Here is a 27,422-nt window from a genome sequence, read left to right as displayed (position 1 = left end):
TAGAATGATAGTTAGTAATAAAGATTATGGTAAACTTTAGCTCCACTTGACACATTCTGGTTTTCATGGATAGTGAAATACTGATTTTTTTTATTATTATTATTTCCCTTTTCTGCTTTTTGTATCTTTTTAGTGTATCCTCAGATTCAGAAAGAAAGTTAAAAGAAGTCTTCAGGAAAGTAAAATGCACAGAAAATCTTCATCAGAAAAAAACAGATAAAGCATTAGAGGTATGATGAAACTCAGTTGATAGCTAATATATATGAGTGACATAATTCAGATGCTCTAGCTTCTTAGATGAAATTGAAATACAGACTAACACTTGGTAGATTAAGGTAGTTATTGTCTTAGTACTGTACTATACTATTTGTCCATGTTAGAGGAAAAATATTTAACTTTTGCTGAAAAACATATCTGGGAAATATGATCAAGAAAACTTGGTTTATTGGTGCTGGGTTAAGTTTATTTTCTTTATTTTATCTCTGAAACAAGACCTTTTAGTTGGCTGCTTCTTACTAAAGTGGGAGAGAATTAGTGTTCAAATTCTGGGACTTCTTCAGGAATCTTTAAAATATTGTGATTTTTCTTTAAACACGAGTTATGAAAGGAGCAATTTAAGTGAAATCCCAGGACTTTTGTAGTACATGCTGCACAGTTTAGGAGAGATTTTGGAAAAGTAACACCTAAGATTTTAAGAGACCAAGTGCAAATGGGAAAGACCCCATGCATTCCTCACCTAGGATTGCTGGAAACCTAGCTCAAAAATTCTGCATTTTGCAAAATAGTAGTGTTGTTTTGTACTGTGATTCTGTGCTTCCTGACCTGGTTTCACTGCATTTGACATTTCAAATAGTTGTGGAAGGAGAGTTGTTGCAAACTCTACTTTTAAAATTCATTCTGAAGCAGAAACGAGGCAAAGTCTTTTACCCTGTTCTTCTGTGTTGTGGTAGAAAATTACTTGATTTGTATAAGATAGAGAAAACCTAATTGAGGAAAAAAATTTCTTGCTGGATTGAAATTGAAACTAATGAAATGGTTTCATCATAAATACATGATCTGAGATTTCATATTTTTCTTACAGTTTGGTAGAGAGATGGAAATGCAGAATGATCTGGATGTTGTTCAGTCGCTCCAAAAGCAGTACCAAGAAAGATTAGAAGAAGAAGTAGCAAAGGTATTACTTTTATTTTGTTACCTTAAAATATGTTTAAAAAATATGTCATTTGTATTTGCCATTTCCAAGTATTTAGGAAGTTTGTTGTAGAATATGCTAACTTTTATATGATTTATTTAAAAGGAATTGTTTCATTTGGCTTCTGAATGGGAAAGCCTTAAAAAATTCTAGAACATTTTGGGGTTTCTTACCTATGTGTCCTATTCCTAACTCATGATTTCTATTCATATGGATTGTAGTGGTGGTGTTTAAAACTTCAGAGGAAATAGACAACATGCTACCATATTCTGCACTAGAATTTATTTTAAAAATTTAGAGACTTAGAGTGTATTTCTTGCTACCATAGGCTTAAAAGCAGGTCAGCTCAAAAGACTTGCACTTGACTGTTTAATACTATTTTCTGATCATTTTTTATTAGGCATTTTAATGTGCTTTGTAAAATGCATAGGGGTTTTTTTGGATCTAGTGACTAAAACATGAGAAGTAAAAGTACGGTTTTATAGGTAGAGTATATTTGTTTATGGATTTACTTAGTTTCTGATTTACAAAAAAGTTTCCAATTCTTTGCAGAATAAAAAAAAATATCTGCTGCCAGGAAAACCTTTCTTTATGAGGAAACAGATATTGTATTGGTTAAGATCAGTTTAAATTCAAATTTTCCATAAAGGAAGAATTTGGTATTTTCAAGTGTAGCACTTCTGTATCTATTATACTATTTTTTCACACTTTTTGTTGTGTATTCTAAATCTAGAATAGAAGTGCTCACATGATTGGAAAAGGGGTTTATTTGTATTAGCAACACAGAAGTTATCAGCCTGTTGTAACTGCAACTGCAGCTAACTAGTGCCAGTAATTTCTTTCTGGTCAAGTAAAATTCCTGCGCTAAGTGTCAAGCTCATGGCACTGCTTCCTTTATACAGCCCAAAATTCCATGTCAGTCAAACTTTTACATAGGATGCTTGGCTAGACAGAGCAGGCTTAGCACAGCTCTTGAGTCTGTGTGCGAGCACTTTTTGAAGTCATCTAATCAGATCTTTTTAAAAAAACTTGCTATTTCCATGCTAAATAATCTGCTGTAACTGAAAACAGCATTGTAGTTCATTAAACTACCTTAAATATGTCCGTATTTTAAGATGTGACCATTTTCAAGATTGACAAGATATCTTTGTTCTTTTATCTTTCTGTTTTCCTCTGGGAATTTTTTATTTACATTTTTATTGTTGATGGTTATCTATGAGATTTCTTCAGTAACAGGAGATGGTGTGAAGTATTAACTAATACAGACTTCTCTTATTTTTTCAGGTTATTGTGTCAATGAGTGTAGCATTTGCCAAACAGACTGAATTGTCAGGAATTGCGAGGCAGAAGGCAGAAGCACCAGTCCAGATTGTACATCCAGAAAGAAAACATTTTAGAATTAAAAAGCAGCACAATGAGGAAGAAGTTGACAGCCTTCTTAGAAAAGCAACTGGAAAAGGCAGTAAGAATGAAGAAGGATTGAAATCACTTTGCAAGGAACTCAGTGAAGAGTCTGGAGAGATCAACTCACTTGGAGAACATCTTCATTCTAATAGCAGCCCTGATGACATATTAGGACAGACAACACATACGTCAGTGATTTCTGAAGAACTTTTTTCCCATAGCAAAGGTCTTACAGCAGAAGAAACACCAGTAAGTATTAAAAAAACAGAAAAGAAAAACTTGAGATTAAAATTCCATTTAAATATTTTCTTTTCCCTTTCAAAGGGTTGAAAGCTTCAGACCTAAATTATCTACCCTTCTTTCCTGTGTGCTATGCCTAAGGAAGGGAATATGATGCCAGCTAGGTTACAGATAATAAATTGTCTAAAGACTCTTTGTAAACTAGGTTATATTTGAGTGTTTATACAAAGAACAGATTAAAAATAGTGCTTAAACAGTTTGAGTCTCATGTGATAAAGGATATCAGCTGAACACAAAAATTATCAAAGTGATTTAAAGCACATAGTTAGCATTTCACAAACATGAGGTGGAGCTGAGTTAAAATAAATAAGATAAAAAGGAGTCATAAAAAGCATTAATACTGTTGAGAGTTACTGGAAAAAAATTATCTTTTTTAATGGAGAATAATTCTAAGCCTAGACTATCCAAGAAACAGGCAACACAATAATGCTTTCATGCCAGCTACCTTCGTTTATGAAGGCATTTTCTGAAGTTTATTCAAATATTTCCTAGGAGCAGTTGTTGACCATAAGATGCTAAAATAGTTGCCCTGTTTCAGCGCTGCGGCGAGGCGGCGGCAGCGTGCAGTCAGCTGCTGCTGTACGAGGAGCGCCTGGAGGACATGCGGCAGGAGCTGGTGCGGCAGTGCCAGGAGCACCAGCAGGCCACCGAGCTGCTGCGGCACGGGCACATGCAGCAAATGGAGCGGCAGAAGGAAAACCAGGACCAGCTCTTGGCAGAGCTGGAGAGCCTGAAAGTGCAGTTAGCTGAGGTAATACCGAATTCAAGCAGTGAATTAATACAGTTTAACAAAGGAACAGCACCGGGCACATTCATATTAATGACTGATATCTATTTAGAGGGAGAGAGAGGCAAGCACGTGTTCTCCATGTGCGTGCATACACACTCGTGTGCACACATACCTCTCTTTCTGTGTGTGTGTGTGTGTGTACATACAAACCCTTATGTGCGTATATTTATGGAAGATACATTTTTTAATCAAAGCTCAGACAGTGATGGATAGATTTAGACTTCTAAAGGGGGAGCAAACCTGCAGTGCTGCACAGCAGCCAGAAGAGAGTGAGTGGGGAGGCACTGCCTATCCTGCCACCTCCCAGATACATGGCCCTGTGTAGGATGCAGGCTAGCAGCCATTTACATGAATGAAGCCACCAACCATGGCCACAATGGCCATAAAATTCTTCATTTTTCTTCATTCTGACTTGAACAGTATGAGTGGCTTCCTCCAACAATGTGTTTTGGTATTTTTGGATTTTTTTGCCCCAGTTCTGGAAAGTAAGTCCTTACCAACTTTTAGAATGAAACAGTATCTGTGGGTGTTGGTGGGAAACCTCAATGTTTCTTTGCCTTTTCAAACTTAACTTTGGGTCACTCTGTATCTATTTAAAGCCTGTAGCAGGTGTCTTAATGAAACTCATTAGTGTATCTTAATTAATACCACTTAAAAAGTAATTTCAGTTATAGACATGTCTTTCAAGGATTCCTTCCACTGAAAGACAAAGTGAACAGGATCTAGAAGAATGTGTCTTGCTCTGATTTAATTTCTGCAGTGTAACACTACCAAATGCACACGAAGCTAGTAATCAGTGAATTCTAAAATTCTGTACTTTCACTGTGAAGTGGAGCTTCAGACCTTTTCCAGACCTGGTTCTGCTCTGTTTAAGTTTGGGCTCAAGGAGTTCTGGAATCTAGAAAGTCAGTCACTTGTACCTTAGGAACTGTTTCCAGCAACATCAGCTGTCTCTCCTTGCTGCTTTGAATGTGTCCTAGAATCATTTATCCTGATAATCTTTCCTTCTTATATATGCATACTTTCTCCTTTTACCTTTTTTTTTCAGTTTGTAACTGCATCTTTGTCAGGGTTGCAAATTCTGGTAACTGATAAAAATCATTAAGTAGAATTTAGGCTGTTGGGGTTTTTTTGGTTTTTGATGCCAAGTATGTATGTTGATAAGAACTACATAGAAATGCATTGTGTTTAAGCCATGAACACTTCTAGCTCTTCTAAAAGAGAATGTGTGTAGGGTTTTTATAAAAATAAGTTATTCCTTTTTTTTTTCTTGTGCGAAACATGTTATAGCATGTAATATTCAGAAATTGCCTCCAGTTTGCATTGTGACCATTGTATTTCCTAGAGAGCATAAAAATGATGTGAAAATGTTAAGGAGGGTTGAACTATTTTTTAGCTGTATTCCATTCTAGAAAGCTTTCAGTGGTTTTGTAATTATTTAAAGAGATGGACTGAAATTTCATTGTTCAAGGTCTGTAAAGAATTAGAAGTGACAGGACTCACTTTACTCAGAAGCTTAAGAAACTGTGTGAGCCTCTATAACACTTCTTTCTTAGCGTGTCTCAATGGAGAATGACAGCCTGGTTGCAGAGAGAGAGAGAATGCTGTTAGAAGAACTGGAATCATTGAAACAACATTCCATACCCGGAAAAGAGAGGCTGTGTTGTGAGTTACAAAACAACAGCACACAGACAGAGGTAAATATGGACTTTGACTTTCTGGGCAACTGTGGCATGTAAAGCCAGTAAAAGATTGCTGTTCACTGTTATTCTTTCTGTGTAATGCATTTTTCTAAAAGATGTTGGGTCGTGCTGGAGCAGAGCAGCTGTAAGATTCCAGAGGTGATAGTAGTAAGCATTGCTTTTTGACTTCAGGTAAGCAAAAGCTGGTTGAACAGCTCGAAGGTGGGATTATTGCTACAGCTATTTCCTTAAGTAAACTCAATTTTCATATTGCTATAGCAACACAAACAGAAAATACAACTGCTTAATCAGTGTAACAAAGTTCTTTCCAGTTGGCCCTGCCTTGGATTTCCTGATTTGTTTTTGTTAATATTTTTTCCACATAGGAAGAGTATTACTTGGTTTGTAATTTGGTGCAGGAGTATTAAAAAGGAAATGACAACTAATTTAGGTTTTAAATTTCATATTCTACCATACATAAGAAGAATATGTTGATTCTGACATGACAGGATTCCTGTCCTTTTTGTTTTCTCTCCCTCTGCCAAAACTTACTCAGAATGAAAATGAAAACCAAAACAATGCGAGAGAGCGGATCCTTGAGCATGAAGATGTGGGAAGAAAGCCTGATGAAACACCTTCAGCTCTTCTTTCTAAAGAAAGGTGCTTAGAACTGTTGAGAAAATATTTTCTTAAATTTTGATAATCATGTTCTTGCTGTTAAATTAGTAATATTTATAAGCTTTATTCTGACTGCTGATAATGTACGTCTTTTGTTCTAGAAAACCATATTTCTAAGTTTATGTACTTTAGGTTAAAAAGTATCTTATTTTTTATAAAGCCAATGTAATGGCATAGACAAATCTTAGCCTATTTTACTATAGATTTTGTAATACACATGTTGAATCATAAACATTATTTGTACACATATTTATATACATAATGTATGTACATATGTGAATTAACTTTCTATTAGTATGATTGTCTTATTTTATAATCCCATTTGACTATTCTGTAACTTTTTTGATCTGTGTAGAGGAACAACTTTTTTAACTGTCATTTTGAGAAAGGATTATTTTTATAATGAATACCAAGCAAAAGCACACCTCTGCTTTAAAAGAATAGCTATATAAAATGTCAAGATAAAAGTAGAAATAGTGATAAATACTTACATAATTTGTAAAAAGAACTGACTTTTAACACAAATGTTTATTTAGTATTTACATGGTGTAGGGTTTAGCCTTAAAAAAGAAATCTTAATTTTGTTATTTCAATTGCAAATCTTCTTTGGTTTCAAGAGTGTATGAAGGGTAAAACCCACTGATCAGGGAAAGATCAGAGGATTGATTAGTTTCTGTCCTGCAGGCATATTTTTCAGAAGGCTAATGAAAAACTCATGAAGATTCTTTTAGAAGTTGTGAAGACAACTGTGGCCATGGAGGAGACAATTGGTCAGCATGTTCTTGGGTTACTGGATCGGTCTGGAAAAGTTCAGACTTCCAAACAAGCTGGATGGGACACTGAGACAGAGGAGTCAATAAAACCCTGCATCCGTGTGGGGTATGAAAAAGGTACTGTTTGTATGGTTTTATATTTCATAAGAAGTGTCATTTGCATGCTTTAGTGATAGATGTAAATACTCTTAGTTTTGATATTTGAATTAAACTTTTTTAAGGAAAAAAAGCCCACAACCCATTTTTCATTTGAATGCATATGACATCTCTGCTTAAGAGACAACATTTGAGGAGCTGTCTGGGTCATGCCCCATCAGTTACATCTAGGGTCCTGTCGCAAAGCCTGCAGCCCAATGGGAAAGTAATTGAGAAGTCAAGAAAAAAAATAGTTTTTGTTGATGGAGGTAAAGAGAATGAAACATAGCTCCATGGCATCTTGCACCACTTACACCCCCCTGTATATCTATGGGGAATGGGAGCCAGTGTCAAGGGCTGTATCTCCACCAGGGCACTAAAAGTACAGAGATGTGTCACTGGTCGCTGAGGGCAGCTGGCAGGGGACAGGCCTGTGTATGTGAGCTTGTGGGCTGCAGTAGCTTCCCAAAGAAGTGTTTGCAAGCAAATCCCATTTTGGACACAGTTCCAAGAACTTCTCAACTGCCAACACTTGCGCATCAGCTGTTTGCAGGAGTGCTAGTTGACACAAGACTGAGGGAGCATTTTGATGTTGCATATCAGTGTCAAAGAGCTCTGCTGGGCTCCGTTTATTTTCTTGTGGCTGCACTAGGATAGTGTCTGTCCATTTCTCTTTTGGGCAAGAGTAGGTGCTCGATTGTGTTGCCGTTTAGTACCATTAAGGTTGTGCACATGCATCCTGGATCTTGTGGGGAGCTAATGAACAACAGATCAGTTCAGCTTCAAACACATCATACATCTGGATTTGCCTGGAATTCTAACTACTAGGAATGAGAAAACAAACTGGAAGCCAGTTACCACATTTCAGTCTTAAGAATGTGTCTATTACAGGGTAATAATACAACTGGTGAAGGTGAACTTTACCTCTTTCTTTCAAAACGTAGATTATTGCATATTATTGATTCCCTCTGGCTTTAAATATAGGTCACATTAAGCCTTGGGGCAAGTTGGAAAAGGTTGTATGAATTTGTAGCACAGAGACATCTTCAGCTGATCATTCAAAAGGTTATCTGCAATGAAATTTATAAAGTTGTAGTCTAAAAATTTCTGAAATTTTCGAGTGAACAGCACTTTTTTTCTTGTACTTAAAAAAAAAAGTAACTTTTGTTTTCTACACATTTCACTATATTTAGTTGTGAGAAAAATTATCTTCTGAAACTTAGGGCTTTTGGGGTTTTGCCTTTTTCCTCAAATAGCAGACTGGATAACTAAGCTTCTGACCTTATTTTTTGATGCATTCACTTTTTGCCTGCTCCTGCACATCAGTGTGTATACTTGTATGTGTCACTAATTATTGTCATTAACTATTCTTAATATGGATTATTTGCATTACATATATGTAGCAAAACACAGTTAAAAAGTACCTCTCTGTCATTTTGACTTATCCTTGGCTTTCATAATGCTACTGTCTAAACACACAGCATGCCCTGTGATTGGAATGATTTGCGTATTTCCTGTGAAATCTTCTGATGAAAGAGGAATCTCTTTAGGTAGAAAAAAGCTCTATCCCATTCTACTGGTGAGGAGGTTTGATTGTTTCAGCTTGTTTTTGCTGTTAGTGTATTTTGAAGAGGTGTGTAAGGTTTCCTTGTCCTGGTGTCTGTTCTTGTAATGCTCCTCCTTGGTACAGAGCAGCATTCGAGTTCTGCACCTACCAGTTGTTTATTCCAGTATCTTTTTTGCTTGTTTCCTTACATTCAGAAATAACAATGAAGGAAGGAGTAACCAAAGTAAAAAGTGAAAATTGGAGAAGAGCTAAGCTTACAGTAGCTGTCATGGCTAAATGTATGATTTGTAGTGTATCACTGGAGCTGTATTCACAGTTCTCCTTTTTTGCTCTCAAAATGACACTGCAGCATCCTTTCTGCCACTGGGGTCATGCAGCCATAGTAATAGTTCTACTGTTTCATCAGCTAGAGTATTTGATCTTTCTTCAAATGGAATTAGATGACCAGTTCTGTTTGTGTTTTCAGCAATGGGATTCTTGTTATTCATTTTTTATACTAACACTAAATGACTTGAGAGGACAAATTTTAAGATTTTCCCCATTATTTTATGAAGGTAAAGAAATATGTAGACACTGTTGTTGGTTTTTTTTAAAGTGTGCATGTTGTTATATTTTCTAGTACCCAGCCAAACAGATCTTCTGTTTTAATTAGTTAGAAAATATGTATGAATAAATTTATACCAACAAAAATCTAATAATAAAGTACTAAAATAATGTATTTATTGAAGTGAATTCTCTCTGACCTTCTGAACATAATCCATATGTAATGACAAGCAAAACTCAGCTTACTGTTTCTGCTGAGTTTCGGCATTTTTAAAAGCTGTATCATTAAGGTCATATACTTAAAACCACACCTGATTTATAGAGCACATTTATAGAGGGACGTTGACTAGGTTATCTGCAAGCACAGGACTTTATTTCTAGAAGAGTGAGTAAAGTTCAAATTTCAGTCATAAAACATATCATTGGAAGTGAATGGCCATTTGTGCACAGTAATCTGGTGAGTTTACTTGGCTACAGGGACTGCAGTCATGCAGTTGCTCTGGAGAAGCCTGAGAGGTTATGGCATTCCTTGAGTATTAAACCCTCTTGCCTATCTTCTGAGCTCCTTATTTCTGAGCAGTGTACCAGGAAAAATAGCTAAACACTGGGCTGCCACAAGACTGATTCTTTGTTTTCAACTTGTAACCCCTAAGATTAATTCCTAAGTGGAATCGCAGGACTAAACTGAGATACTGGCTCTACATGATGCAAAATATGTATTGCTTCATAAAGGTCAGTTGGCAGCTCAGAAACAACTTCTGTACCTGAAACTTCTGAGCAAGCACCGTGTAACTAAGCACTTTTCTTAACATTTAGTGGGCCATGACTTCTGATGTGCTGAACTGCATACTCCATGGCAAAGGAAACAACAGAAACCTTTGTTTCTTTCGTTGATTTTTCTTTCATTACAAGGAAGGAGTTTACGCAAAGAGATGATGGTTTTGCTTAAGTCAGTTATATTCTATTTATTATTTTGTATTGACTGAAAAAGAAAATTGCAGGACAGAGGAATTTGATTTAGTTCTGTTAGGGTGGGAGACTGAACAGCCTTATAAGGATAAACAAAATGAGGATAGACATTAAGCTGCCAGGGGTAATTAATGAGACTGGACAATGTTTCTTTTTCTTGTTTCCACCACTGAAAATCATGTGTAAGGATGCTGTACTAAGCTGCTGTGTACTAAGACCATTTTGAGGGGAAAAAGATACAGACACTTTTACTGTGCAGTTAGGAAGACATTTAACATGAATTTGTGTTCTTAACTTCCACTTTGTGGAAATCATAATATGGTTGTCTACATTGATCATTTGGGTTACCAACCCCATCGTATAAACAGAATTATTCCAAGTTTTTTGTGCATTTAATAATTTTTGGGGTTTTCGGTTATTATTGAGACTGCTAAAGTTTCCATGTGCCAAATTGTACTTTCAGTGACAGCTCACGTTTTCTTTCCTCATTTTTTATAGTTATGTTTCAGGCAGATTATTTTGATATTTTATTTTGTGATATTTCATATCACAAAATTTGATTTATTGTTTAATATTGATTTATTTTGCATTTATTGATAAGAAATGCAAGCAAACTAAAAAAGAGTTGTCATAAACAAAACAGGAGTTTTAAGGCTTGTTATGGGTTCGTGGAGGCCTGTTGGTACTATTCTGGTCACTGGCAAGAAGAAATAGTATTAGTGACATGATAAATGTAAAAGGTATATTCTGAACCTGGCTTTTAAGAATTACATTCTGAGTCGCCATCGGTGTTTTTCAGTTTTTCTTCAGAAGTTTCCAGACAGCCAGTTCAGATGATTTTGCAGCCAACTGCTCATTTCTGCAGTCATTTTGTATCATCTTTATTTTTGTATTTTACACACAATCATCATTGCACAATTCAGATGTACCTCTCAAGCAAATAATTTACTAAAATAGAAGGGTGACAAGACATGAATTATGGGTGAAACCTGAGAAGGAAAACAGGAACATTACCAAGATGATTTGTGCTCCATCAGGAAAGAATTATATTGTGCAATAACTAATATGTCGTTGTTTTATCTTGTTTATAGCTGTGCTACTGTACTGTGGGCTTTTATTTTGTGAGATCTCTGAAGCTAAGCAGGGTCTTACCTGGTCAGTTCTTAAGATGGGTGGCCTCCAAAGAGCATCAGGTGCTGCAGTAAGTGTGTTGGTGGCTCAGGAGGGAATATATTTTCCTTCAACTCAGTCTTTAACCAGTACTTTGGCACAGCATTTGGAAATACTTATGCTGCTCGATGTCCATCTCAAATGAAGGTCCTTTCTACTCTGAGGATATTAAAGCTTCTGCATCACTGTAGATACTTTGAAACACCCAAACCCAGCCCAAATTTGGGCAGTAAGACATGAAAACGCTGTTGAATAAAAAAAGTGAAGTTGTTCATTTTGCAGCCTTCCTTATAATGCTGGGGGATGGAATATTAGAGTGTTGTGGGAAAGCTTTTATAGTCTATAAACCCATTGCAAATATTTAGTGTGCTGGCAGAAAATGACTGCTAGCCACTGCTAGGGTGATTCCACTACAGAGGAGTTTATGGCTGACGTTCCAAAGTGCAGTACTCGAAAGTGCTTTGAAATCCTGTGTAGATGAAAGGTGCCATGTGAATGTATATTCTGTTCATCTGGTTATTCATTTTGTTCTTGCATATAGTGTGCTTCTGTTTTTTCCCTTTGGAGTGTGAAAACAGTTTGTAACATTATATCCCACATATCTAAAAGGAGATATGAAACAGTAATAATATAACCAGAACAAAAAAAATTACTAAATTAATCTGCATTTGGAAAATCTTAGCAATTTTAAGAGAAAAGTAGACCAAGTGAAACCTTCCTCAATTAAAATCGCTCTAGATTACTTTGTTGTGTATGGGTCATATATATGGCTGCAGGTATTGTCAGAATGCTTGCAGGTAGGAATGTTAAGTACACCAGGTGGTTAATCATGTTGCAGCTTGTTACAAAAAAGCTAAAAACAAACCTTAAAACTAGAATCTGACTTGCTTGATAGGTTCAAACAATATCAACAAGAGTGCTCATATTATTATAAGCCTGCCAATATTATTTGCCTGCCGGGTTAGGAGGCAAAACCAACAAGACCTAAAACAACAAGTTTTTAAAGGCAATTTGTGTGATTGACCTGCTGTCATTGCAGTTCAATTTCTGTAGCTAAACAAACTGTTCTAGTTCAGCAGTCACAATTAGTGGAGTAACCAGGAACTTGAATTCAAAGATAACCTGGTATTGCAACTTCATTGCTAAACAGGCATTGACTATTCTTAATTCATTTAGTCATACTGCTGTTCCTGAAAAATAAGACATTTTTGAGAAAATCCTAAGCAAAAACATCTAATTGTTAAAGAAATGCACCACACCAAAATATTTATTTTAAATATATTCCAGAAATGTACTTCATTTAAATAAATTGTCATTTTTAAAACCTCTCCACAGTAGCATTTTTTCTGATATTTCAAATCTGTCAATCTAAGGACATTACACTTCTTTATTTTTAAAAGACTTTATCAACAATAGTTTCTACTGTCACAATATGCCTACTGTATTGTTCCTTTGTACTGAAAATATGATTTTAAAACATCTCAAGACTTTGCTTTCACTTGCATTGCTTGAATACAGCCTTGAATTCTAAATATGGCGAATTTGTGCTTTCCTAGATGAATTGCTATCAACCTAACATAGGCAAGCTTTCTGTCTGGCTTTTCAGAAAGAATGGATAGTGTCCTTAAATGGAAGATTGAGAAGCAGGCAGGTGCCAGGAGACCCAGCAGCAGCAGCAATTGCAGTCTTGCTGCACTGTACTTGATTTTTTTCAGCTACCCATTTTAGTGAATTTTCAGTTCACTAATAACCATGCTGAATATTGTTGTTCTCTATTCCAGTCTGTTTGTCCTAGGAAGCCGTCTGAATTGCATGCATGCCTTTCCTTTTACTCACTTGAGTCTGATTCACTGACTTGAACAGTTTTGTGTTAATGCATAGTAACATAATTGGGTGTTGGTGAAACAGGGACTGACAGTCTGGTTTTGGTTTTGTTTGGGGTTTTTTAACTGATTCGTGTTCTAAAGACAATCTTGCACGTAATACTGCAAGTTATTCTAAATAGTAAGGGTTATTGGTTGTAACAAAGGTTAGAAGATGAGCATCAGAGCCCCTAAGCATACTGAAAGTATGTCTAAAATATTGTCTGTTAATATCTCCTTTTCTCTTGCACTTCTGCTTCTTTTTAATTAACACATTGTTTGTTTTGTTTGTGTGAGTTTTAGTATGCAGTATTTCCCTTTCTGTTTTTGTGACCAAGATGAATATTTTAATCATTTTTGGACTTGTCTTTCTTATTGTAACTCAGTTGTACAGTTTTTCATGTTTGTGATTGCTAAGAGTCTGTGTGAAAAGGTAACTTTTTTTTTTCTCAGAGTCCTGTTCCTTATATCATGGTAGTAGTATGAGAGATGATGATATGAACATGTGGTCAGAAGCAGCAGGTGAAGGACTGCTGAGCCAACATCTTGCAGAAAGTGGGATGGAAATAGATCCTGAAAATGAAGAGCTCATTCTGAATATTAGTTCTCGACTGCAGGCGGCTGTTGAAAAGCTTCTGGAAGCTATCAATGAAACTTCAAATCAGGTGGGGCCATTTAATACAGAAGCACTAAATTTTGTGTCTCAGTTGGGCTTTTTTCTTTATTTTTCTTCGGATAGTGTTTTCATAAGTGTAAAACCCATAGGTTCATTTTGACAGCTGTAACAATGCTTCCGGTGCCTCCACCCAAGAAAAGACTGCTCCAGGATGACTTTACTCGTGAATTTACTTTCCTGCTAGAAATCTGCTTTGGTCTGCAGAGGAAGCCTGAATCTGGGCATTCTTACCAATCTAGGGCAGTCTTTCATTGCTCATAGGGATCATCTGCATTCTGCTACAACTGAGATGAGACAGGAGGTGTCAGAGCACATAGAGCTTATGAAGAGGGAGGTTTAAGGGGAACTGTGTCTAGTTCTCTTGACAGACATTTTAGTCAATTGACTGGCCAAAAAGGTGGAGCTGTCCTGCTGTCTCTTCCAGCTTGATTTAAACATGGCCAGTTAAGCACACATCCACCTTGCTATCAGAAAATGAATCTGCACTCCAGCATTTATGTGAGGTATGTGATTCAGGAATAGTATCCAAAAAAGAGGCAGTTTGCTATTGGAGTACTTTGTATGGTGGGATGTAGCTGCTGTCTGGAGTACTTCCTTGTTAACTGAAATAGGAACTTCATACCTTTTTTTTTGTGTTCATCGCAATTTGAAGGTGTCAAAGTATTTTCCTTCATAGCTTTGTACTTGAGAGTTTGCCAATACCAGCAACTGAGTTATGACTCAAAACACATACAGACACATTTTCTTCATTAATATCTACTAAGCAAATATGGATCTATCCATGATGATGATATATATTTGGCTTTTTTTTTCTTAAGTTAATAAAAAATCCTTCTGGTTACACATTTTCTCACAGTATAAATATGGACACCTCTCTGGCTGTTCCATAGAGGGACTTTGCAAGCGTTCATGCTTGTCTGCTTTGCAGTGTCTGCTTATTGGATTATATAGTTCTTGTATATACCACAGATATATAGGTGACTTGAAAATTATTTTTAAATATTCAGAAACTGAATCCTTTTTTTTTTTCTGGTTTGCAATACTTTATAACCTAAAACTTGTTACGGGCAGAAAAGATTTTAACCTTTCCTCTAATCAGTTGTGTTTTGCGTACAGACATGTACCCATTTCTTCAAATAAACTTAAAAGAGTCAGAGAAAGCCTGGCAAAATCTTCAAAGTAACTGTATGAGACCTGTCTGAACACACACTTTCAGACCCGAAGTGCAGTTTGAAACTTGAGGCAAGGCATATAGTGGGTATATGAATTCAAATTCCACCTGCTGGTGTTATGTATAGGTAAATAAACTGGGCCACTCCCCTGAACTCTCGGTTGGGAGATAATACCAGGAAGCCTTTAAACTAGCAGAGTTTGAGAAAGTTCTTCCTGTTGAACTAACTCCAGCAACAAGGATGAATGCAAATAATGACATACGTGTATTTTTCTTTCATTTGCCATAGTGGAGTTGGAAAATTTTTAGTTTCAGTTTTGTTAGCTTGCTTGTCTGCTGCAGTGTTCCTGTGCACGTAGAAGAAAATTCTGCTTCCTTGCCTTGGAAATTACCTGGCAGCTGCTATTGGAAGATTTCTGTTGCTTTTTCATGTGAAACGTATCTAAGAAGGATTTTTTAGGAGTGACCATAAGAAGTTTTCCTGCACCTCTTTGCTTGGGATTAATCCACCCCTGAATCACTCAGCTTGAGAAGTGATCTGAGGCTTCCTACTGATTCTGAGTAGGTTTGTCACCAGCTGTGCTGATATGTGTCTTCAGACTGTTAAATGCACATGTTCTGTTACAAATTCCTGTCAGAGATTTCTAAAGCCAGCCTAGCTGGTGCAAAATACCCACGGGACGGTTGAGAAGGCAGCAAGAGCAATATTTTTTGGAATGGATTCTTACCGCACCTACTGGGCATCTAATCTGTTCAGTGGTTTGTGGACTGAAGGCCAGGAAGAAGATACCTATGAGGTTGAATCTCGTGTGCCTTTACCATATCCTTTTCCTTTCACTGAACACTTGGATGAGAATAATTCTGTAGTTGTAAATACTTCAATTTTTCACTTCAGCCACAAAAAAAATGGGCACATTTTGAAAGTTGTCTCTAAAATCTCGTTGCCTACACCTCCCTATTCAGTAAGTATACAAGTTTTTAAAAGAAATTAAGCTTAAATAGAAGAGAATGCAGTGAAAAATTATATAAACTTGTCTCTATTGTTAAAATCGTACTAATGACAGGCCCTTTTCCAAGTCAGTTTTCAGTGGGCACTGAAAAAACCTTAATTATATAAATCTCTGGTCATTTCTAACACAAATAATTTATCAGACCCAGAAATGTGTTAAATTCCAGATATTTGAGGTCTCCTTTTAAAGCACTTCTGTGTTACTTATTGCATTTCATTTTTCTCACTGAGAATAATTCACAGTGGGGAAGAGACTGCAGTCAGAGTTGTTCTCTTTTAGCTTTGGTGCACTGACTAGTAACAGTAAGTAGCACGAGCTGGCAGCTTGCTTGCAGTGATCCTGTGAAGAAGTTGTTGAGCTTTAAAAATCATGTTTGTGTTTGTACTTCTTTTTTGTTTTGCCCTGTGATATTTTTAATAATACTTTGGGTTGTTATTACTGAAAAAAGCTGGAGAATAATTTTTATTCTGAGTTTTAACTGGACTATTTCATGCATTTCAGGAAGCCACTTTTACAGTTGTCTATGTACAGTAAATCTATCAAATGTTTCTCTTTCATCCAAGGTGGGTCTTTCGTTAAGCACTTGAAAATATAAGGATAAAGGAAGAGTGCTCTGTGATGTTTAAAAATACCTCAAACCAGTGCAGATAGTTGCAGTATTTAGACCTTTCTTTAACCCCTGTCAGAATAAATAGTTAATATGAACATGTTAATGATGCCCATCTGAAAAGGAATGCCCTAGAAAAGACGTCGAGTATTTAAATTCAGTGTATTATAAAAGGAATATATTGATTATTCAGATTTTCTTTTCAAAGTGTAAGTCGATAATTTTGTGTGTACTGTTCTGTTTAATGTTCCTTAACCCATTTTTCTGAGCTTTTAAGGCAAACTCCTCATATTCACGATCTGAGTGGGACTTAGTGAGAAAGCTTTTATATTTTAAGAAATTGACAGACAGAATAATTTATAGAAACTGTAGACATTACTATCTTTCAAATGTCTGCCAATAATCAGAATATTAAAAAGTTAAGAACCTGCCAAACAAACAGAAAAACCCCCCACGCTCAAAGGAGCAGAAAATGTTATTTCATTTTCTGACATCTATTCTTATTCAAAATAAATGGTCTTATTTTGAATACAAGCCACACAAAAAACAGGTCTAACAGTTTGTTAGCCTCAGAGAGGTGGCTGTAGACTATAAATGTTAATAGTTGAGAAGATTTTGGTAATTGATTTCAGTTTGATGTTATCTTAGACGGACATTTTGTGTAATCAAAAGTTCTAACAATGTTTCATCTTTTTCCATTATTTTACTTTTGTAATTCTAATTTTAATTAGTTTTGAGACCGTAATTTTGGATCTGTCTAAACCATAAATATGCAATTTTATGTGACATGGTTTTCCAGTAATTCAGGATATTAGCACAGTGAAACTGTGCTGCGTCTGTGTCTGTATTTGTTAAATATTAACCTGCCCAGACAAGTGGAGAAGAATAAAAAAAATCCTTGGTAATTCTGCTAGGTTGACACTCATGGAAGAAGCACTGCTTTGCTCCCTTGTTGGTTGAAATATGTAATACTCTGAAAATTCATATTTTCCTGGTGTTCTCCTCAATCTTTATGTTAAGGAGAAAAAGAGGTGAAGCACCATTTCAGTCAATTTATAATGAGGCTTCTGCAGGTTTTATACAATGTTTTTAGCCATTCTAAGTGTCTGGTGGGTGTCAACTTACTCGTATTTAGTGCAAAACCCATGTGTAAACAAAGGTGAATCTAGTGTAAACTCATAAATCAGGAATTACCGGAACAAAGACACGGATTTAGCCAGGTGGCTCACAGAGTTCACTCTACTGACAAAGCCTGTTTGCTTAGACTTTTATAAGTCAGTCTTAATCTTGTACTCTGCAAATGAGTGTTCAATAAAGATTTTATCAAATGTCTAGTGAAGTTACAGGAGGCTTCCCATCACACTTAAAAGCAACTGTGAATTAAATAGGAATGACAGAGTAGGCTTTTATCTAATTTCTGTAATTCTTTTCTTGTGATAGCTTGAACATGCTAAAATTACTCAGACAGAACTCATGCGAGAGTCCTTCAAGAAGCAACAAGAGGCCACCGAATTTATCAGGTATCAGGAAGAGCTACAAGAACGTCTCAATGAAGAAACCAAAGCCAGAGAGCAGCTGGCTTTGGAGCTTAGTAAAGCTGAAGGTGAGTAGCTTTTTTGATGAGTTGTTGGACTTTGCACCTACTTACTTATTAATTGGGTAAAGAAATGGCAAATTTGATCAATTTCTTTGCAAATTTTGGAATGTTATTAGCCTTCTGGATAATTATGGACATGATGACCTCTGGAGGTTCCCTACCAACATCAAACACTGTGATTCTGTTTTCCAATTTTGACTCACTTATCTGAAAATACACTTGACAATATTAAAAATACTAGGTTATGTGTGTGTTTGGATCCTCAAAGTTAATTTATTTCATAAAACCATTTTTGCTTGTGCAGACAAGCTTAAATGTCAACAACTGGAAATCATAACTGTTTGAGGCTGGAAGGCACTTCTGGAGATCAAGTATTCATGCCCCTTGCTCAATGCAAGATCAGGTAGAGCAACTTGCCTAGGTGTTCAGTCAGGTTTTGAATGTCCACAGCCTCTCTGAGTGGCTGTTCCAGTGTTTGACCAATGCCAGTGAATGGAAAGGAAAACAGTCCCAGACTTACTTTCATATGTTGAAATGCAGCTTCCCATATTTCAGTTTGTGCCTGCTGCCTCTTGACCTTGACACAGAATTTTTAATCTGAATGTGATTATATGGTGGTGATACGTTTTAGTTTGCACTGTTTGAAGTGATCTTTTAAAAAGTATATTTGCAACTTCATTAAGGAAGCAATTAAAAATTGTAGGGTCTTACAACAGGGGAAATCTGATCATCTATTCTGACATCAGGAAAATATGTCACAACCTGTTGGACACTTTATTTGTTCTCTTGTTTTGATAGCTCAGTGTTTTGTAGCCACCCAACATTTCTATCATATCTCTGATTAGCATCTGGAAAAGATGCAAAAAACACCTGCTCTATAGATCAGATCTCTGTAGTAGCAAGCAGAAAGCTATTTTTGATAGTTTTGAAGCTCAGCAGACTTCTCTGTTTCAAAGTGGGAGCATAGAGTGAAGTTTGATAGTCAAATGTTACTCCTGGAGAATGCTACCGTGCTAGGCTTCCTCTTCCTTTTACACAGAGAGATAATCCATCGTGATTTCACATGCTATTAATAGCTGGGACACACATAAGCTGAAAAGCAGTGCAGGTTTCTAAGCCACATGGCTAAAACGTGATGTGAGGGACAGTTGGTGGCCTGTCAGTTCATGCAGCACAAATCTTGTGTGTCAGCAACAGCAGTCATGGCTGCAACATTTCAGTAGCTTTAGCAAAACCAGAAAGGATGAAAATTGATTTCAGAGGGAATAGATTAAAATCTGAAATAAGGCATTACTACTTTTTTTCCCCCAAGATTAAATTAAGAGTGAAAAAAACATTGTTTGGATCACATCTTAACATGCAAAGATGTGAAGAATGCTTCCACAAGATACAAATAACTTAAGAATTTATATTCTGGCACTGGTAGAGTTACAAAATGTTTAATATAGAAGAATTTCAGAATATAGACAGAATATAGACAGCTATATGTTTCTACTTTCTTTGGAGGATAATATTTTGTCTTGATAGAAATTTTGTTCACAAATCTTCAATAATAAAGTAAAAATGCCTGTTATATTAGGCCAGAATGGCTGTGTTGATTTGGTTCATGAACACTTCTAGAATGTAAGAGAGAGAATTAGATGTTCGTTTTAGCCCTTTATAAATACATTGCACAGTTGTGAGTTAGGTGCATTGCAAATTAATGCACTTTTAAATGACTGGCACCTTTTTTTGTTGGTGTTGGCATAACAAAACAAAGATGTCATAAAACTCTTTATTTGATTTCTGCCCATTGAACTGAGTTGTGAGCATACTTCAACAAACTACATTCTTTTATCAAATTCCTTAGGTAGGTATGCAGAACAATGTCTTAGTTCTTTATACATCTGATGGTACTCTGTCTTCTCTTCAGATTAAATGTGTCATTTGTGATCATTTCTTTCTTATCACAAAAAACTACTGCAGCTGAGACATTTTCAAACCTCTTGTGTTTTAGGGCTGTCAGATATGACTTATCTGATGTGATAGAAAAGCTAATGCAAATTTGTTCACTGAACTCTGACAATTGTCATTACATCTCAAAAACACCCCTGGCAGAAGTAAATACCACAGCATGTGATTTTAGCAGACTTCATAACTTTTTTTGTGGGAGTGTGCATTCCATTTAACCTGGGAATGCCCTCTCAACTACAAATCTGTTAAGTATTCATAGTGAACAGCATCTGATATGGTGGGAATAACCACTGGAGTTTGTATTGTCTCAGAGTTTTGAAGTATTATAAATGATGTTACTCATTCAGTATTTTCTGTTTCAATATCCAGTCCTATATGTCTGTGTTCACTGTGAATTCAAATAAGGAAAAAAAGATGGGTCTACATGGTTAACAAGTGGAAATACCTTTAGTTTTTCTACATTCTCAGGACAGGGTAAAATCCATTTTAATAGTGACTCAGGACTGGATTTATAGTGATTTATGCTGAATTTATTTAAATTTCTTATTTCTCCTGTGTTTACTACATACATATTTTTCTTTGGCTTTGGAGCTCCTGTTTGCTCCATAGGTTTTGTGCTGAGTAAAAATTAAGTGCTATATTTGGTGTTCTATTTCCTGTAATTGTTCATCATGAAGGGATAGCAAGGACAGGAGTAGAAATTGTCAAGTGTTGCTCATCTAACATACACGTGCATGCATGTTAGAATACAATAGTGAGTCCAACAAGAAAAAGATTGGTTTTGATTGTCTATTAAATCTGCCTCCCCACTGATGTTTTACAGGCCTCATTGATGGTTATGCAGATGAGAAAGCGTTTCTGGAAAAACAACTCCAGGAAAAAATAGATGTAATTGACCATCTAGAGCAAGAGCTGCTGTGTACAGGTAACAAATTGCAGGAGTTAGAGGCTGAACAGCAGCAGGTCCAGGAAGAAAAGGAATTACTCTCCAGACAGAAGGATGCCATGAGAGCAGAGGCGGGGCCAGTAGAGCAACGTATGTATTCATCACAATCTTTCTATGAGATTTGCTTGTACTTCCAAATAAAATAATAACTAGTCATGGCAAAGGCTTCTCTCCATTGCCTTTGTGATCATTAATAAAAATGTGGTGGTGCTGTGATATTGTCACACCTGTTTCCTAATGTTAGTATGATAACTTTTCTTGATTTTTAAACAAGAAATGACTGAATTTTAAGAAGTGTTGAGAAATTATAGTTGTTCTTTAAGCCAGAAAAGCTTTATCTCCAAAAATCTGCTTTTATTTCGATTACCACTGGAGATGGAATAGCAACAATGGATAAAAGTACTGTCTAAATACTTTCCAAACTTAAGGATTACTTTCCAATACTTTCCAGACTTAAAGACAGACTAGGAAGCATACCTACCAGAACATGCTTGCACTACATGTGATGGCTGTATTTATTTTAGTCACAGAAGATAAACTTTTCTAATAAATTCTTCTTTCAGGGAAGAATAGCACAACAGTTGCATGATAAGGAAAACTTTTTATCTACCAGTAATGAAAACTTTCAGCTCTGATGGTGAAAATTTCAGATATATATCGTGTCAATGTAATCTAACTAACTGCATACTCAAAAAAAGCATTTACCCTCATAAAGTAAATGTGTCTTTTAATTCTTCCTTAAACTAATAACTGAAATTAATATTACATGTTTGAGAGGGGAAGAAAATTAGAACAGTAGTGTTTTAAGAAGTACTGATCTTTCAAGGATTGAAAGCAGTGCTTAAATTCTAAATAGCAGGTTGAAGTTATCATTTTATTTAATTTTTAAAAGTTTATTCCAATTTATAATGTTGCCATTTTTATAGATTGCACATCTTATGTATCTGCAATTTCCTGCAGTTTTCTGCAACAACGAAATTTTAAGAACAACCTGCTGCTTCCTACTCTGTAATAAAGAAGATCCTTGTCTATGATTCCACTTTAGTTCTTTTTTGTATGATTTAGGCTTCTAAATATATTAAAGTTATTTTCATGTTAAGAGCTGTAAGGATAAACAATTCTATAAATATGGATAGGTACTTATATCATGCATACCAGAATAACATGTCACATTCCTTAAGTTACCTCAACAACTTTGTCATTAAATGCCACATCTATCTTTGGCTTCATTTTCTCTTACATTGTTGCTCCACAAGAAAACTATAGCTGGCATGTGAATTACTTTGCTTCTTTTTTTTGTTTTCTCTCTCTATTCTCCTAGGCCTAGTAGATGCTGCAGTCGATGCAGCTTCCCAAGCAGGTGTGTTTGTATGTTGCATGGCCAATCTGTAACTGGGTGGAAGACTTACACGTACTGACACTGTTAATCAGGATTATTGGGCTTTTGGCTTACTGACGTTACTTGTAATTCTTACTGGCCTGCAGCTTTGATGTTGTACTTCGTACTGAGTTCTACATTTTGCTAACAACATTTCTTATAATTTCTAAACATAATAAGCAAATTCATCAATAACCATCATCTTATTCACCTATGAATTACAGTGACTTAGATGGTATTTGAGAGATACTTTTGTAGTCTTTTATTTCTTTTTATTCCCAAATATAGATGAGTTATTCACTGTGATAATTAAACATCTTGTGATATTTCCTATATAATGGTTACCTAGAAATGAGAATTGGTTAAATACGATGTAAGATGATGGTGCCTGAAAGATCTTTCTTCTCTAGTGAAAGTTAATTTTATTGTTTGTCTAAATATCAATCCTGTTTTTAAGATTCTCCAAAAGTAAGTGCACTTTGCCATTTGGGTTTTACCTCGAGGGGTTCGTATGGTTATTAGGAGGCACTACAGTGGGCTGTGGCTTAAGAGTCTTAGAGTGGTTTGGGGCTTTCCTGTGTATGTGCTTGCTGGCTTTTTCATGATGACTCAAAATTGGGCATTCATGCAGTCACTGATTTTGCAAGCTCCGGTTGCAGGTCAGTAATTTTCCTCTCTGTCTGCCCAGCAACCTCGCTAAGTCTTTCAGTATTTCCCTCAAATTATTTATATGTATTGCATTAAACAATGAAGTCTGGGAGTGGATTGATTTTGCTGGCAATGGGGATGAGAAGAGGGTTGGGTTTTCTGTGCATCACTGTTAACTCCTGTGCTGACTCTAGCTGTGGTTTGATCCCATGCATTTTCTTTTTTTTTCAATTGTACAAAGGCCTTTTAATTGATACGAAACTTAAACAGGGAACTGATCTGATACAACTTCAGTAACAGTCCTTCAAAGACTACCTAAAGGATAGTAATTTTAATATGAACTTGCTTCAGTCACTATCATGATTATTTCTCAGAAGAAAATATATTTTCAAAAAAAGAAAAATAGTAAAAAACCCAAGCCAGTTCACATCCTTCTGCAGATTACAGCATGGATACCTTGGGGAGTGGTTTTACATCATAACATTGCTTACTATTCATATCTAAAAGTAGTGATGCTTTTATTATACTCAGAATTACTGGAGGAAACAGAAAAACTAATGAAGGAAAAAATTGAAGTACAACGTCAAGCTGAAAAAGAGTATGATGACCTTCAGAAGCAAGTTAAAGTCTTGGAAATAGACTTGGAAGAACAGGTCAATCGTTTCATAGAGCTAGAACAAGAGAAAAATGCAGAACTAATGGACCTAAGGCAGCAAAACCAGGCCTTGGAGAAGCAGCTGGAGAAAACAAGAAAATTTCTAGATGTAAGTATGGTAAAAGGCAGATATCATGAAGGTGGGTAGCACTGCTACTAAAGTTTGGTTCAGGGAGAAATGCTATTTTTTTTTTCAGATTTTGAGCAAACATAGGCAGATGATGGCAAACATAGGCAGTGTTGTAGGTTCCAGCCCAGGAATTTATTAACAATTTTTAAGTTGAAAATTATTTGAAAGTTCTTGCTTAGCACAGCTCTGTATTTCAGGCAATTTATAGTTCTTTTTTTTCTGATGACTTTTCATAATATTAACCCAGAGTTAATTTCCATTTTGAATTTCTATTTATTCTACATTTATCCAAGATAAACAATAGGGAAGGATTCGTAAAATATTTGCTTACTGTCATTTGTGTGGTGTACCTGGAACAGAAGAAACAAACCTATAATTTTTGTGAACTATTACTTGGTGTGTCTCTGCTGTGCTAATTTTTTGATTAAAAATATGAAATTTATTGCCTCAAATAATAAAGATGTTAATAGTATCTGCAGTAAGTTCTGCTAGCTTATAAATACTGACGTTTTTGTTATCAACCTCATACTAATGCAAGTTAGAAGTGATGATGCTTAACTTGGATAGTTCTTGAATCAAATGTGTATCCACATAATTTCTCAACTTTCAGGAGCAAGCAATTGACCGAGAGCATGAGAGAGATGTATTTCAGCAAGAGATACAAAAGCTGGAGCAACAGCTTAAGATTCCACAACGGAGTCAGCCTGTCAATGAGCATCAAACCAGAGAGGTAACACATTTTATTACTTGTACTCAATGAATATGAATACGAATGACAAGTTGACAGCTGTTAAGATATTATAATGAAGCTATTTTATGGTGTACCTACTCTGCATCCATTTGCAAGCCAGAAAAGTAAATGCTCTGAGTTTGGAGGTGTTGCAGGAAAGTGGTGGAACTGTGTTTTGGGGTTTTTTCTAGGCTGTTTGGTTTTACTAGCCTACATACAGAAACTTCTGGACTTTCAGTAAGGCTTTCTCCTATAGCTTGACTTAGAAAATCCACTGTTCTCAAAAGTTTGTGGAAACATTCAAGACTATTCTAGCAATTTTACATTCTTATGTTCTTTGACAACAATGTTCTGTACATTATGTTCTGATGTTGGTTTTTGACATCCTGTTTATAGCACTGAGGGAACTGAGTTACTGAGGTTTAACACCTGTGATGTAGCACTCTGTGTACAACTGAATGTCCCCAGTGAAAGTCTGTTGACACTGAAACAAGTGAAGTGACTGTAGAACAGCAGCTCAAGGGAATCATAAAAAACTCTTAGACTCTGCAAAATCAAGCAGTGGCAGCAGTGCAAATGGTATCTATTACAATGCTTTTGTTTGGTGAACTGTTCGTCAGTTAAATTACATTTGATTTTTTGTGGGTTTTCCTGAGTGCTGCTTTTTGATCAAGGCTGATACTTCTGCATTATTTTCTTGCTTGATTTTCAGTATTAAAAAGCCCTTTATTATGTTAGACTGTCATTTTCAAATCAAAGGTCTTACTGGAGTAGTTCAGTTGGTGTCATTCAATTCTTAAATATTAGCAGTATTTAGTATTCTGTATTATATGAAATAGTGGAAGGTGTTCCTGCCTGTAGCAGGTGTGTTGGAACTAGGTGACCTTTAAGGTCCCTTCCAACCAAAACCACTTTATGATTCTAGGATATATTTTAGGACCACAGACAGTAATAGGATACAAATTGCTATATGTGAGATGAGCGTGTCAAAGTACTTTATTTGGAATTTGCAGGCTTAGAACTGTGATTCGTTGGGTTTCTAAATATATTTTAGTACAAAGGTTTATACAAAATACGATGTTGTTGAGTCAGTATTGTGGGATATGGTTGTCATCAGCCTCTGTGAACAATGAATCACCTGGAATTAGCTGGGTACCTGTTAAAGAAAACATACAGAGCAATTCTACATCTGTTTCCTTCTGTTGCCAAGAGCGTGCACATTCCTCTCCTGCTGACATTTTACACAGAAGGAGGTGGCTCAAACACAATTAATATTCCTGAATCCAGGATGTTCATTTTCAATTCATTTTGTTATGTGTCTATTTATTATTTGTGGCATGGATAGCATATGAATTCCTGGTTAAAATTCTCACATAAAAAAATTCTCCCAAGAAAAGTTCAAATTTGGTAGCATAATAAAAATTGTTTTATTTGTTCAGAATCTGTATGTAAAAATCATCCTGATTTATATGTATATATACACATACATGTACACTCTTAAGCTGGCAGATGTGCTACAATGGAAATTTAAAGCATGCTGTAAAATGAAAGATTTAACTGTGATTAAAATTTTGAGGTTTGTACTTGATGTTTTTAAATTAGAATTTTTTAATAGGTAGAAAGAGAGTAAGATAATGTCTGCAAGCACCACAAATGTAGGAGCTGGTTTAGATATAGGTGATATTGAATGTGATATGCTTGAAATTACAGACAGAATTTTCAATAATGTAGTAGGTTTACATTTATCTTATCAAATGGGGTACATATTCTTACTATATAGTATATTTTGATGTCACAGTGTTCCTTGAAATATTTTGTAAATATACATATTTTCATTCTTTGTCATGCTTTGGAGAGAACAGTTCTATTTTTTGTAGTTGCACATTTTTTAAAATCCTCTTCTGCTTTGAGGGAATGCCATGAGCATTTTCAGTTGATAACTAAATTTGTTTCTTACTGTTGTTTCAGCTTTGTCAACTTATTCCAGGGAGGGTTGTCACAGAGTCTGCTCTAGACTTGATTTTTATTTTTCCATTTCTCTCTCAGGACTTTTTTGAGGTCACTTCAGACTGTGGTGTTACTCATGGATGGATAACGTCAGTAACACCATCCTGTCAGCTTTATGTTCTGGTCCTCTTCTCTCCTGTCTCTTGAAATGCTTTGACTCTTCTACCTTTTGGCTACATCGTAACTTCCTAATTGTAAATACTGAAATCAGTTTCTTGAGTGGGCCAAAGATTACTTTCCCTGTCTCTTGCTTAATTACTCAGGTCTTACCTCTGTACATAATACTATGGATTTGTTATGCGTCTTTCGTATCTGTAATTTCAATTAGTAATTTCTGAAGTACAGCTAGAAATGGATAGCTAATACTATCTCTGCTACTTTAGTTAATCTTTTAATATGTTGTTTCTGAGATACATACATCTGACCTACTGAGATTCAGAATGTTTGATGTGGATGTTTTTTCCCCCCATAGAAAGTTAATTTATTACATCCATGACATCTGTCTGGTCCCATTTAAGGAACACAGCAAGAAAACAAAGCTTCCTGTATTTTGTGATTTAAGTATAGCTATTCTCTTCAGTATTAAAGATCCAGTGAGTTTTGGCATATTCCTGTATATCATGAATCAGCTCCTTCTTCTGAATCATTTTGTCACAGATTTTTAGGACTATGATTTTCCTCTGAGGCAAATAGCATCTTGACCATAAGGTCAAGACATCCCATCCATAGGTGTTAAAGGCATCATTTTAGTGGGCTGCATAGGGATGCTCTGCTGCTTGCTTTTAACTGACTACAGAGTGTGAAGGCTTCAGAAGGTCAAGATCAGATCTGGAGAGTAGGCGATGTGGC

General features: G+C 35.8%; 1 protein-coding gene across 6 annotated transcripts in view; it reads left to right on the top strand.

Moving 5' to 3' along the window:
- AKAP9 (A-kinase anchoring protein 9) overlaps nucleotides 1-27,422 on the top strand; it is a 112,985-nt gene that overhangs the window by 60,939 nt on the left and 24,624 nt on the right. For 4 of the 6 annotated variants that reach the window (XM_063412482.1, XM_063412474.1, XM_063412449.1 and 1 more), the window contains 13 exons: nucleotides 134-230; nucleotides 1,082-1,174; nucleotides 2,477-2,845; nucleotides 3,435-3,647; nucleotides 5,243-5,383; nucleotides 5,925-6,028; nucleotides 6,731-6,936; nucleotides 13,519-13,730; nucleotides 17,970-18,132; nucleotides 20,903-21,115; nucleotides 22,347-22,385; nucleotides 23,583-23,815; nucleotides 24,447-24,566. In XM_063412482.1, the coding sequence (XP_063268552.1) occupies nucleotides 134-230; nucleotides 1,082-1,174; nucleotides 2,477-2,845; nucleotides 3,435-3,647; nucleotides 5,243-5,383; nucleotides 5,925-6,028; nucleotides 6,731-6,936; nucleotides 13,519-13,730; nucleotides 17,970-18,132; nucleotides 20,903-21,115; nucleotides 22,347-22,385; nucleotides 23,583-23,815; nucleotides 24,447-24,566 (2,203 nt within the window). Of the gene's footprint in view, nucleotides 1-133; nucleotides 231-1,081; nucleotides 1,175-2,476; nucleotides 2,846-3,434; nucleotides 3,648-5,242; nucleotides 5,384-5,924; nucleotides 6,029-6,730; nucleotides 6,937-13,518; nucleotides 13,731-15,095; nucleotides 15,875-17,969; nucleotides 18,133-20,902; nucleotides 21,116-22,346; nucleotides 22,386-23,582; nucleotides 23,816-24,446; nucleotides 24,567-27,422 lie in introns of those variants that run through there. The other 2 variants (XM_063412458.1, XM_063412491.1) reach the window with 2 other exon arrangements.

This window comes from Prinia subflava, chromosome 1 (assembly GCF_021018805.1).
Source record: "Prinia subflava isolate CZ2003 ecotype Zambia chromosome 1, Cam_Psub_1.2, whole genome shotgun sequence".
Lineage (NCBI taxonomy): Eukaryota > Metazoa > Chordata > Aves > Passeriformes > Cisticolidae > Prinia > Prinia subflava.
Note: the sequence above shows the minus strand (reverse complement) of the source record. Positions and strands in the feature narration are given on the sequence as shown.